General features: G+C 44.9%; 1 protein-coding gene across 1 annotated transcript in view; it reads left to right on the top strand.

Moving 5' to 3' along the window:
• The first annotated feature begins 718 nt into the window (after nucleotides 1–718).
• The window catches only part of ARG2 (arginase 2), an 89,122-nt gene continuing 76,618 nt past the window's right edge, over nucleotides 719–13,222 (top strand). The window contains exons 1-2 of the mRNA XM_069638986.1: nucleotides 719–1,047; nucleotides 2,884–2,956. Coding sequence (XP_069495087.1) covers nucleotides 931–1,047; nucleotides 2,884–2,956 — 190 coding nt within the window. The 5' untranslated portion in view covers nucleotides 719–930. The remainder of the gene's footprint in view (nucleotides 1,048–2,883; nucleotides 2,957–13,222) is intronic.

Here is a 13,222-nt window from a genome sequence, read left to right as displayed (position 1 = left end):
ACTAGCTCATTATTTTACTTATTTACATTGTAAACGTGTTTTAAGTATAATACGTTGAATTTGTTGTACCCCAAAGCAGCTCTGGGTTTATGCTCTAGTACCACAAAATATCTGCTTTTGTTCTTTTTTCGATGAATATCCACCTGCAATGTTCCTTCCACGGGCATTATGTTATTTTTCAGCAATGGGCAGCCCCAGATCCCGCCAAACTCCTCAGCCCGTCTCGCCTCCTTTTTTCTGACTGGGAGTTTATAAGAAAATGTGGCTTTGAGTCGGGTGTCCGGAGCCGACTGCATAGCTCTCAACTCACACGCTTTTGGCGGGTGTCACCCACCTTGTAAACAGCTGTCTCACCCGCTAAGCCACCTGCACGCCCATTTGTTTCAATGAGCCTCTCACCCGCCAAAATTAAAATCGGGTGTTTTCACCCGCCTTTGCGACATAAATGGTTGAGAGCTATGCGACTGAGGGGGCTCTGGCCTGCTCCAGTTCTTTGAAACCCTTTGGTAACCCCGCCCTCTTTCTACCTCTTTGGTTTTCCACCCTTGAACTTGATCTTCTGCTGCGACTGCACGCACACACCTCCGCGATGCAAAGCTGTCATTGGTGGAGCTTCCAGATCTGGCGAGGGCGAGGGCTTATGTTGGGACGCGGTTGAGGGGAGGGGAGGGGAGAGTGGGGGCGGGGGCGCGACCATCTGACGCGCAGCTTGGAAACTTGCCATCGTGACGTCAACGGTTTAAGTGTGAACTGTCCGTGAGGGGAAAGCAGGGCGGGGCGAGGCAGAAGAAAAGCACCGCAGCATCCTCCTGCATTGACAGAAGCTGAAACCGCCTGAGAGAGAGCGCGTGCGAGTGAGAGATTCGGCGCGAGCGCTTACAGAACCGTTAGGCGCGAGCACAGACGCTTCAGCACCCAACAGCGCCCACCATGTCCCTGAGGAGCAACTTCGTTCGACTGCTGAAGAAGCAGTACCGCGCCGTGACCATGCAGAACAAGTGCGCGCACTCGGTGGCGCTTATAGGGGCGCCTTTTTCCGGGGGACAGGTGAGTTGGGAACCTTCCGGCCGAGGGCCCGCACAGACAAGTGACTGAATGCGCACTGGTCTACAGAAAATCAGACAGAGAGACGGGCAGGCGGGTTGACGAGCGGACAGGTGTATGATTAGTGATTCCCGGCAAGCAGGGACATGTAATGCGGTTACATGGACAGGCCCATTGTCAGCAGCATAGTAGATTGATATATAATTGAACAGGATGGGCGGATGGATAGGTGATATGACACCAAGAAGGAGATGGGTAAGAAAAGAGAGATACAAACAGCTATCTGTAGGGAGTGAAAGCTAAGAGGGTTGATAGGAAGAAGACGCAGATAGACAGATAGTCATGCAAGAGGGAGAGACATGAATAGATGGGTGCATAGATAGGGGAGATGCTTTTAGCTGTAGGGATTACTGGATAGAGAGACATATAAGCAGGTGTAGGCACAGGTGGACAGTTGGCAATGCAGGTGAACAGATTGGTTGATTGATAGCTGGAAAGTAGAGTTGGCGGAAAGATCGATAGGAAGGTATATGGTACATTTCGATGGGTGGTATATTGGTAAACCAAAGAAGATAGATGGGTAGCTGGATAAACAGTTTGTTCGGTGGTAGAATGATTGACATCTGGTGGTTAGACTGCTGGTTCACGACTAAATCAATAGGTGAATGGACAAAACAGATGAATTGACATATATGTGATTAGATGGTAGGTGACCAGACCAACAGAGAAATAGAAAAGTAGGAAGGTGGAGTGAAGCATGCAGGTGGATAGGTAGGTTGGTGAGTAGACCGCATGCTGCCCAACAGGGTTCTAGGCAGCAGGGTGCTAGACAGGCAGGTGATTAGATGAAGAGGTAATTCAATTGGTATATGTTAGATGGTTAGACATCGGGAACAACAGGGGGCTGGATAGGCAGACTGGTCGTTAGATAGATAAGTGGTAGTATGGATGGATGCACCTATGTGAAACGACTGTTGGATCACTAAATAGATCGCTAAAATGGATTGGCAGACGAGAAAACACCTAGGAGAATATTAGATTAACAAACGTGTAGCAGGATTTATACATGGAAAGGAAGACGGTCAGATAAATAGACAGACGTAAACAGACTATGGCTACATGGACAAATACAGGAATACACAAAAAGATCTCTGAACATCTATATGTACATGTATCTAATTAGGTCTTTTTACGCCCCTCTCTTTTCATATCATAGTACCTTTGTGACTGCAAATATGTATGACTCCTTTTTGGGCTCTGTACATCTTAATCACTATTGCTTCCTCATTTAGCTGAACTGACCGTCTCACTTTGTCCATTTATCTATTTGTTGGCATCTGTTTTTTTTATCCTTGGCACTGTCACCTTATGTGTGAGCCTCTCCGTGCTTGGGGATCTCTTGGTCTGCCTCTTAAGATATGGGGACATACATCTATTTCTGTCTCCCAGTCTGTCTTAAAATCTTGCTTTCTTCATATCTACTCTGGTATTACCAACGTCCTCCGAACTATATGCCTGTTGTTATGTGGAAAACCCTTTCTAACAACTAGATATTATTTGTTTGGTTACCAGCCCCTATGCCAGCCTGTTCTCCTTTCCCTAAATGCCCTATTACTTTCTCTCTACTTGTTCATTTGTTCCTATCTATAGTTCTCCATAATCTCCTAATGCTTTTCTGGTTGTTCCGTCATCTGGGGCTCCCTTTTCAAATCACGAACTCAACATACATAATTAGTCTGCCTGATCTAATGGGAGACATCCATTTCAGTTGTATGTGAACAGGCTGGTTTGAAAATGTATGAGTCACGCTGAGCTAACCCGTGCCTCTTGTGATTCCAGAAACGGAGAGGTGTGGAACATGGTCCTGCTGCCATTAGAAGTGCAGGGCTGGTGGAAAGGTTATCCAACTTGGGTAAGTGTACAAACTCTGTTTTCATTATGTATTTGTAATTCTTATAGGGCTATCTAGGGTGCAAATATGGTATTGAAAAAAGCTGTTTCAACTATTTCTATAGTTTATATTTAAAGTGTATGCCACATTAATGCAAAGAAATGCAATTCTAGTAGGGGTCGTCTTCAACTACCCATCTTAAAAATTGTAATTAATAACTATGATTATTTTGAAATGTTAGTTGCTTTCCGGCATGAGAGGCTCTCGCCCAAACTCGTAAGTCTTTTCAGCACATTTCATAATGGGAGGAAGATGGGTTGTAGCTCATACAGTATAGCTATATAGTTGGAGGCCCCAGAGATCTGCATCTGGGCCCTAGGTTCAGCGTTTTGAAATAAAATAAGCAGCCTCTGAAGGTGCACAGCTAATCCGGTTGTTCCAAACCCAGGCTGAATCACATGAACCAAGCCCAAGTGGGTGCAGTGCACGAGCTGGATACACCTGCTAGCCATTCCTCCGCTTCCCTTCGTCTCATTCCCTCCACCCATCACTCCCTGCCGACCCTCCCCCACCCCACTTTCCTGAGGCTTTTGGGTGACATTGGCACTGCGTCTCGCCCATGGCACCATGGAAATGGAAGAGAGGCTTCATCTGGATCCCCGCCCACTATTTCCATGGTGGCCATTTTAGGTAAATTATGTTTTCAGAAACAACGAGTTATGAGCTCACCACAACGCGTTTTTTTTCACAAATAAATTCCTCTTATCACCCCGTGGTTTTGCCTTAGGGTGCTAATAGCAAAAAAAACCCATCTGGGGTCTGAAACCTATAATTATGGTGCCCAGGTCTGACATTAAATTTGTGCCCTGGTCAGTTACCACCCAGTTCAGCACCCAAAACGGGTGTTGATTGCTGTATTATCACTTGGTGAAAAGGCGCCAGCCATTCAGAAGTGCGAAATTACAGGCTGAAACTACTGATAAAAGCCTGTGCTCGCTCCTGCCTACTACCTCCTTCCTCCCCTAGCTTCACTATCCTGGCCTTTATCCAGACTGTCACCACCTTTCCCCACTCAAGATGCCCCCATTCTTCTCCACCCACAAACCACACCTTACCTGAGCAATGCAAGCCTGCCCCACTGCCTCATCCTGCTTCCTTGCCAGATGCCGGCCCTGCCTCCAAATGACATGGGAATGCAAGAGGGGCTGGGCAGGATTGGCACTAGCTTATGGTCTCTTTTTTTAAGCAATTATCACCCCAGAGGTTAGCTCAGGGGTGCTAGTAGCAATAACACTCTGTGAGGCAGGCTTCACGGCTGGTAAGTGTGTCTCTTGGTCCGTGTTAATGCCCAAGCGAAGTGAGGGCTTGTGAATTAAGCCCTGGGCCGTGCTGGTGGGTGAAACTCATTTCACAGGGTGTTACTGCTGATGTCAAATAAATCCCAATTGCGAAATATTGATCTTATTAACCACATATCATTTTCTCTTTGGATGAAAGTACGAGATATGTATCTACAATAATATCTAAAATGTTCATTAGCAGTGTGGTGATTTGCTTGCCCCTTCTTTTTATTTGAACAATAATTCAAGCGAAATGATCGCACATTTATGAACAGAATGGAAACCTGAACTACATGCATTTTCTGAACTCCCCTGGGCAGTTACATGGAAGGCATCCTCCATGCACATTATCTGTGGGGGAGAGCAGTGTGCTAGTATCCTCTGTTTGGTCACTTCGACACCTGATCAGATGTGTGACCAAGTAGGCCAAGCTTGTGCGGTTTGTGTTTTATTTTTCCCATGTCTGCATGACCCAAGGCTGGGGAGTGATTCGTTGTGCGCCGTGGGGGTTTTGGCGAGTAAGTATGGCTCGCTTATTGATATGTTCTTTGGGAATACTAGAGCTTTTCATTGTCACAAGGATTTTCCAATTCATGAATGTACCATACAGTAGGAAATAAACGATTTTCCCATAGGTGTTGTGGCCCTGTCCCGGACCACCGGAGCGGGCCACAGATGTTGTCGGGATCACCCGACCTGGATCACCAGTGCTACGATCACGCAGCAAACAAAGTGTAGGGATCGCCCTGCATTCTCCGAGTCACTGGAGGTAACCACGTGGGCCGGGGGTCCCCAGCTCACAGCAGCCCCGGCTCTGGGGGCACCCAGGTCGGGGCTGCCCCTCCAGCCATGATCACATGGCCAGTATGCCCAAGTAGGACGGTGTTGCCCAGCAGGGGCACCGTCCTCGTGCTGGGCCCCGTCCTTGGGCCTTCAGCACGCTGTGTTGCACCAGCATGGTGCAGTAAGGAAGCAACACCTGAGTCAGGTCTGGATCGACTGACGAGCCGGAAGTGGCTCGTCCCTTTTATTTACATGGCACATGGTTACCCCATGTGACCATGACACAACTGGTAGGTACCATGTTCCCCAGAAGGGGTGCCATGCAACACTAGGCAGCCTCCACAACCCTGCCACGGCCATTTATCAACAGACCGCAATGCAAACCAAAATAAAGAGTAGTGGGTGCATAAATCAGCTCATGTTCATGTGCACTTTTTCTTCATGTCTCGATTTTTAGAAAAAAACACTCCTAAGTAGCCATAGCACGTTTTCTAGATATGTAAGTCTCGTGTATAGTGCCTGTCTTCCACCATTGGCAGCCTGGGTGCACTTTAAATATACATGTTTTACTGCCCGTTTCCTACATAAAATGGAACCTCGTCCAATCAATGCACGTGCCCAGTGTTTCAAAAACATGCATTCCATTTAAAAGCCTTGCATGGCTTTGGAAACCTTGGAAATCACTTCATTGTTGATGTTTCTGGAACTGACTAGTCTGTGTAATCGTCCGAAGATGGTGGTTTCCAGCATCACTTAGCTGGAGACGGGGTACGCTCAACAAAGGGTAATTAAACTGATGAGTCTCGGCCTGTGGCTGATATATTCTTTTAAGGTGAGGAGGTATTTTATTAGATCAATGCCAATCAGTGCAGAGGGACTCTGTGAAATTTTTCCGATGTTTATAACTTTGGCACTGTTCAACGCTCCTGCTCGAAACTTGGATACAATAGTATGTATATATATCCCGCTGAACTTTTGGAAAGTTTTCGGAAGTTTCGCCCAGGGGTTGCAATGATACAGGGTACTCCCAAAAGCTGTGCTTCGCATTCAGATTGTCACAGTGAATTGTTACTCTCATCTACAGGAAAAAATGGTGGACAGATTTGCACCAACCATTCACCTGGAGCTTGCAGTTGGGCCAAATAGGGTGTTTTACTTGGCTTGGGAAAATCCATGCATTTTTAAAAAATTTTTTTAAACTATCGTGCATTTTAGCAGTTAAACGGATCTGCGTTTTGAACTGAACAGCTTCCAATGGATTGCCTAAAGAGAAAATGATCACATTTGATTGGCGGGGTGCAGATCCACGAATCTCCATGCCACAAAAAGGGTTGTCTTTTGATTGGTTGATGAGGCTGTGAAAACGTAAACAAATTGGCTATATTTGGTCTGCAGATCCAAAGCAGGACCTGCGGAACTCGTATGGAAATTGATCCTCAAATTGTAAAAAATGGCCAATATAGCAGCGCTCTGGTGCATGTTTTCAACCAGAGTGGGTGACAACTGTGACATTTTTTGGCAAAAATAGGTGTGTTTTGGTCACCTGAATCGCAGAGCCTATTAGGATCCATTATCATTGAGCAGCCAAGTATGCTGGGAAAATACAAGCAGCCCTCTGGGGCATGTTTTCACTTCAATGTGGGTGAGTCAATGCCCCAGAGGGGTAGAATATGGCCCCTTAAGTTTTGGGCATGGGATCTTCAGATCCTTGCCGGATCCGTGGATCTGGGAATCTTGGTTGGATCTGCAAACCTGGGTAGAATCCATGGGCCCTGGAGCACCAAGTGTGTTGCGAAAATCTTGAAAAGTGCCATGTATGTGTACATTTTTATATAGGTTGCCAGTTCTGTGATGATTTTGCAGCAAAGTGTGCTACATACACCTTCTATGTTGGGTCTGGAGCATGGGCAAAGGACATGGATGGCACGGACAATGTGGCCACTGGTTGTGGCCATCGGCCCACGGACCCAGAATGGTGGCAGAGTGACCACTAGGTCTGGATCCGGGGCTGTAGAATGCAGTCGGACAAGGTAAGAAAGGGGCATGAAGTAATTTTCTGGGGCATGTTTCACCCCACTGTGGGGAAGGATTTTCCCCAGAGAAGTGGAATATGGCCTTTCATTGCAAAAAAAAGGCATGGTTTGATGTTTTAGCTACCTTCTCAGCCTCGGATCTGCGGATCGTTCAGCCAGACCTTGAACCTGCACTTGCTGCGTCATGACTCCAAGCAGCCAGATACCCTTTCTGGTTTGTCCTGGAACTCTGAAAATGGGGACTTAGTCATTTTTCCATGTTATGGGTGATCAGGGTGAACCAGGAGTGGTATCTGACGTCGTGTAGTCCTGCCCCGGCCACTTCATGTCACCTTTCAGCAGTACCTGCCAACTGCACTGTCTGGGTCAGGGCTCCATAAGGTTAGATTCCTCTTCTTGTTAGTTCTGGTCCTCTGCAACTTTTTTTGGAGGACCAAGACAAACCAGGAGAGGCATCCGATCTTGTGGATCCCTGACCTGGCCAAAGCATTTGCAAGGTACTACCAAAAGCCAACATGAGATTGCCAGTTCAGGGCTCTGTGAGGTTGGATATCTCTCCTAGTTTGAAGGGTTGGTTAGAATTTTGTCCCAAGGCATGGGGAAACCATCATTAGGATGTTATGCCACTGTGTCCCTCCCGTTCAAGACACCTCGTGAGATGAGGTCTCATGCGTGCAGCAGTTGCCAAATAAGAAAACACTTGAATGTTCTCCCTATAAATGATAGGTGCAAACAATGAGCTGACGGGCAAAATAATTCTTCTGATTCGATATGTCATATAGTGGGTGGGGAATATTTGACAATTTAGTGACACTGTGTGCGGGCATCATAAAGACACTGCTTAGCCTATTACTAGGAGCAATGACGATACTTTCGAGGAGTGGGATTCTATAATTCCTTCCATCACTGGAGCCCTTTGCTGGCAGTTATGAATTTTGCAGTATTTACTAAGCAGGCTTTAGTGGTCAGGCCAGAGAACATTAATCGCTGATCATTCAAGATTTTAAACGTGTTTAGGAAATTGTTGGTACTACATGGTTTCCCAATTTAGTACTTTTATTTCTGTTAGGTTTTGAACAGATGGCTAAAACATGGTTAATTCATTTTTTATAAGACTTGAGAAACACTAATTAACGTTTTAATGGTCAAATTGATATGATTTCTGAAGTTTGGATGGATAGTGGGTTGAAAAACACTATTCTGACTCATTGTTAAAACAAACGAACTTGGACCCCACCAATCTTTAAAACTACTTAACAATTGCAGAACTTCCATGTCCTAGAAAAGTCTTGGAAAAGGTGTTTACCTGCCAGCTGCAGGATCACGTGGAAAAGGAGTTGTTGCTGGACCACTTTCAGTCAGGTTTTCGAAGTTCGGAGATGAAATGACCATTTTGGCTGTGCAGGATGATTTTTTTAGAGGCCGCGGATCAGGGAGAGCTATCACTCTTAGTGATGCTGGACCTGTCCGCAGCCTTTGATAAGGTCAGCCACCACATCTTACTTGATCGATTGAAAGTGGTAGCCAAAGTCTTCGAACATGGCATTAAGTGGTTTGAATCATTTCTGAATAACAGACAACAGCAATTTAAATTGGGAGGATACATCTCAGACCCTATTGTGACAGGGTGTGGAGTCCCACAAGGGTCTTCCCTGTCACCTTTGCTTTTCAATTTGTTTTTTAAACCGTTGATGGATATTCTGAGGCGTCACAGGATGAAGTACCATTCTTTTGTCGATGACACACAGATTTTAATCTAAATTGGTAATTTTGAGGACTCCTTATCTAGGGTCAAATAATGTTTGGAAGAAGTAAGTGAGTATATGAATCGGCTTCAGCTGAATGCATCCACAACTAAGCTCATATTGTTTGGACTCAGACATTTACTTACAACTGCACACAAATGGCTAGTCCCCACACTCCTAGGTACAAAGCTGGAGTTTGACTCAAGATAAAAAACTTAAGCTGCATTTGGCAAGATAATCTTGGTTGTGAGTGTCAGGTAGGAGCAAAGGTTCGGGCAGTCTTTTTTTGCACTGCGTTTGTTACGGCAGGTGCTGCTGTTCATACCAGAGGAAGATCCGGCTATAGTTGTGGGAGCTTTAACAAATGCCCACCTGGACTACTGCAGTAGTTTGCTGACGGGCATTCCAGCTAAACAAATACTTAAGCTCAAAAAGCCCAGAATGCTTTGCCTTCTGGGAAAATTAGCTCATGTATCACCTTCCCGTGAGCATTGCACTGGCTGACAGTAGAGGACTGTATCAAATTTAAGACAGCGTACCTAATTTTTAAATGTTTAAACGGATTGGCACCTCCCTAGTTCAGGGACAAGATATATTGATACCAGCCGTTAAGGTGTTTATGGTCAAAGGATTTTTTGCTTCTGATTGTTCCTCCATCAGTATGTGTTTCAAGGGGAGACAGAAGATTCAACATTTTTGGGCCAAAACTGTGGAATGGGATCCCCAGAGGGATTAGGACTCTTGAAACACTAACAGTTTCGTAGAGCCCTTAAGACATTTTTGTTTAAATAAGGGGTCTATATGGAGGATGATAGGAGACCTCCTGGTTATGAAATGTGTATGTACAGTGCTTGTTGATTTAATCATTTTAATGTCAGCTGCGCCGCTATATGGTTGTCTGTTCTGATCGTGTTTATAAATGCACAAATCAAATGAAGTTAAATGAGTCCTCTTGCACTTGAACAAATCTATGTATATGCCACAAAAGCCTTCTGTTTCTTGCAGATGCTATGTTTCATGTGGCCCAAACCTTTGTGGTGGAGTCATTGACACTACCAAACACAATTCCATATTAGCCATATTGAATTTCAGCTATTGTTCAGCCAATCAGTTCCAGACACCGTTCATAGTAAGCTTAAATTTGTCTACTGTAGCATCCAAATATACTCAAAATCTTAAAATGATCTATTGGTCATCCGTGTAGATGTAAATGAAAGCTGTGAAGCCAGATGAGTTTTGCAAAAGGCTGAGCTTAGATGTTACAGGAGATAGGGGAGAGTAGGGACTCATGGGGGACCCCCCGCACTGCCAGGTCAGTCTGTCATACGAAGGATGGAAGTAAAACACCTAGACAAGAAAGAGTATGTCCAAGCAAGAGCCTTTCCTTGTAAAGATGATATCCTGTAGACAGACAAACAAGAGGGTTTGGTTTCGGTTTACAGTATCTAAAGCTGCAGACCAACCAGGCTTGTTCAAATCAGGACCACTGCTGATGTTGGCCGCCAAGGTGTACATACAACAATGAGATTAGCACAGAGTGATGAGACATTCCTGGCCAAAAACAGCCTGCAGTCAGTCCAGATAGTTGGAGGATTCAGTAAAGTCTCGTAGCTGGACAGTACCTGCCCATGTCATTCACTTCACAACTGTGATCAACAAGCAGACCATGTCTGACAGCTCCTAAAGACTGTATTTTCTTCAATTGAAGATTAGCAACCACTTTAGGTCCTCAGGAGCAAAGCCAGCAGATGAGGAGATTTTAAGGACAGTGAAGAGGTTTGGAGCAACAGACTGCAACAAATGTAGCTATGTAAATACGAATTGCTCAAGAAGATCTGGTTGACAAGTCATCTCTTACTATGGCTTTGGGGTCCTTTTTGTTCCATGAAGAGGTACTAAAGCCTTGATAACTGTTTCCTTCCGTCAGGATTCCCAGAGCCTTGGGATTCTTCTGGACCCAGCAAGTGATACATAACACAAGGCAGTAGTATCCCTCTGTAACTTTGACCCCAAGTGGGGCAACAGCAGGGGCCAGAGTATCAGGAAAAGCACAAAACGAAATGACAGTCCAGTCTTCAACAGAGGACAAGCCACAGTAGAGCCATTTGGATAAAACGTGTGCAGATGTCAAAAACGACAAAAAGGGAAAATAAGAACTATACCAGGGCAGTTTGTAATAATAAGCCGCTAGCAATGTTGAGTGACACAGGAGAAGGGCACTGCCTCCCTTTTTATAGTGCTGCAAAGCCCCCATAGCCCATAAATGATAAGCAGCTTTTCTGGATTGGGAATTAAGCAAGGAGTAACATATTGTAGCAGCTATATTGGAATGGCAATCAACAGTATGAAGCATCCCTGTGCTCTGGAAGCCTTATGAGCCATGTGAAGGGTGCAGACGTGGGCAGAGAGTATGTGAAGGGACAAAAAGCATGCAGGGACTCCTGTGATGTGCAGAAAGAGCTAGAGGAGCTGAGTTGGAGAGTGCTGCAGTGTCCAATGTCGGGAGAGGAAGGGCAGGAAAGAGGCAGGAAAAAATAATCCCTCCCACGTGGGGGGGGGGGGGGGGGGCGACAAAGCTGTAATGGCAAAAAAAGGAAAATGAACCCTGATCGTGGTAGTATGCAGGAGAGAAACCACTGTGGTGACTGATCACTACATTTTTCACTCCCTCACAGAAACTTTGCCCACCTCCCTGGACTTGTGACAACACCTTGGCATACCGGAGAAGAGTCGATTCCGTTCAAGAATATGGTTTTAGGGTATTCAGAGTGCACAAAAGATCCCAGAGAAAGTTGCTCACAGTCCCCGAAAAGGGTTGTCAGTGGAATAGAAGCAAGACATGCCTATGTATTTGATATGTGTTTGAATGGTGGTACCTTACTGTAAAAGAAGCAAGTGAATCTTTTGACTCACCTGTGTATCTGGCTTTTTCTTATATCTCCCATTGTTGATTTTCTTTAAAAGGGTAAGAACATGCACTGTACCAAAGCCCAATAGTATTGTTTTTTCAAACTATTTGCAAGCATAGTCTGAAAATATGACCCTTTCACGTGTTTTGCTTCAGGGCAAAACCTTGCGGTTCGTTTTCCAATGTGTACTGAATATACTGCTAGGCCGATTGCTTAATATTCTGCAGAACACTGTCTTCAGTTTGTTCTTGTTTGTGTAGCCAAACGAGATTGTGCACTTTTTTAAAAACATTCAGATGTATTTGTTAATTTACTTTTGATTACACTTGGGCCACAATGTGCCCTTCAGAGCCAACTAAAACATGAAATGCTATATTTAATCATAACTCTACAAGTAGAAAGATGAGGGGATCTTTCTAAATGGTTTTGTCAACCTTTTGACCCTCATGCCGCTTTCTTTGGAATGGTCGTGGAAACATAGATGTTTGTTGTAATCTTGTTCCATAAATAATGCTCAGACTCGGTGTACTACTTGTGATGACCCTTGTTTCTTATTAATCGTCTCATCTCAGTCAAATTTCTGCAGAAGCATTCCCCTGTAATGGGAGGGCCAACATGGCTCTACAAAGCTCAGCAATGCCGGAGCTAGGGAGTTCAGTCTGCCACGTTTCGCCCCGGCGTTTAAGTCCATTGCTCACCTTTGTGTGGTTATATTCCCCTGAAGCGCGCATACACTGTTCCTGCTCACCAGGTATTGTGTGGGGAGCGTGCGAGTTGTGGCATATACTGCTACACTGTACACGTTTTGTACAGTACTCCTCTTTAGTCTGAAGTACTTGCCTGCCTTGGTAAAAGTTACATAATCAATTTCTTATCGAAATTGACATCTCTTCTTCAAATTACTACAAATTAAAATACACTGTTCTTGATCGCAGTTGGATTAAAACCTCGGCTCTGTCGCAAAATTATTACAAGCGCTTCTCTGTCAATGTCTGAAACACTTTTGAAACACAAGGCCTTGGAAACAGACACACATAAATATTTGTTTTACCGTTGCAGTGGATGATTCAGCTGAAGTTTTCCTCGAGAAAGCATTACAGGTGGAACCTGCTGAAACCTGTTTATGGGAATGTTGCCTTTAGTTTGCAGCACACCCAACAGACAGTGACGCACGCCTGGCATTTAAGAGTTCAAGACTATAAGCGTGACTAGAGGGATTTCCAGTGGTAGGCATCATACTTCTGGATCAGGCAAGGCAGGGTGCCTTGACGCAAGACATTAGTGGAACGATTCGAGACTGTACAATGAGTAAACGTCAAAGGAGCAGGCAACGCCTGCATTATTGTCCTTTCTAATTGAAAACGTTGACATAGATCTAGATTTGTGCATTAGGACAGTTCTGTCGATTTAAGAATTCACCTTTTTCAATTTTTGTTTAGTAGTGGGGGAATACAAGAAATAACAGAATACGATCTAT

This window comes from Ambystoma mexicanum, chromosome 14 (genome assembly GCF_040938575.1).
Source record: "Ambystoma mexicanum isolate Mex_15411 chromosome 14, UKY_AmexF1_1, whole genome shotgun sequence".
In the NCBI taxonomy this organism is placed as follows: domain Eukaryota; kingdom Metazoa; phylum Chordata; class Amphibia; order Caudata; family Ambystomatidae; genus Ambystoma; species Ambystoma mexicanum.
This window is presented reverse-complemented; position numbering and strand designations above follow the sequence as displayed.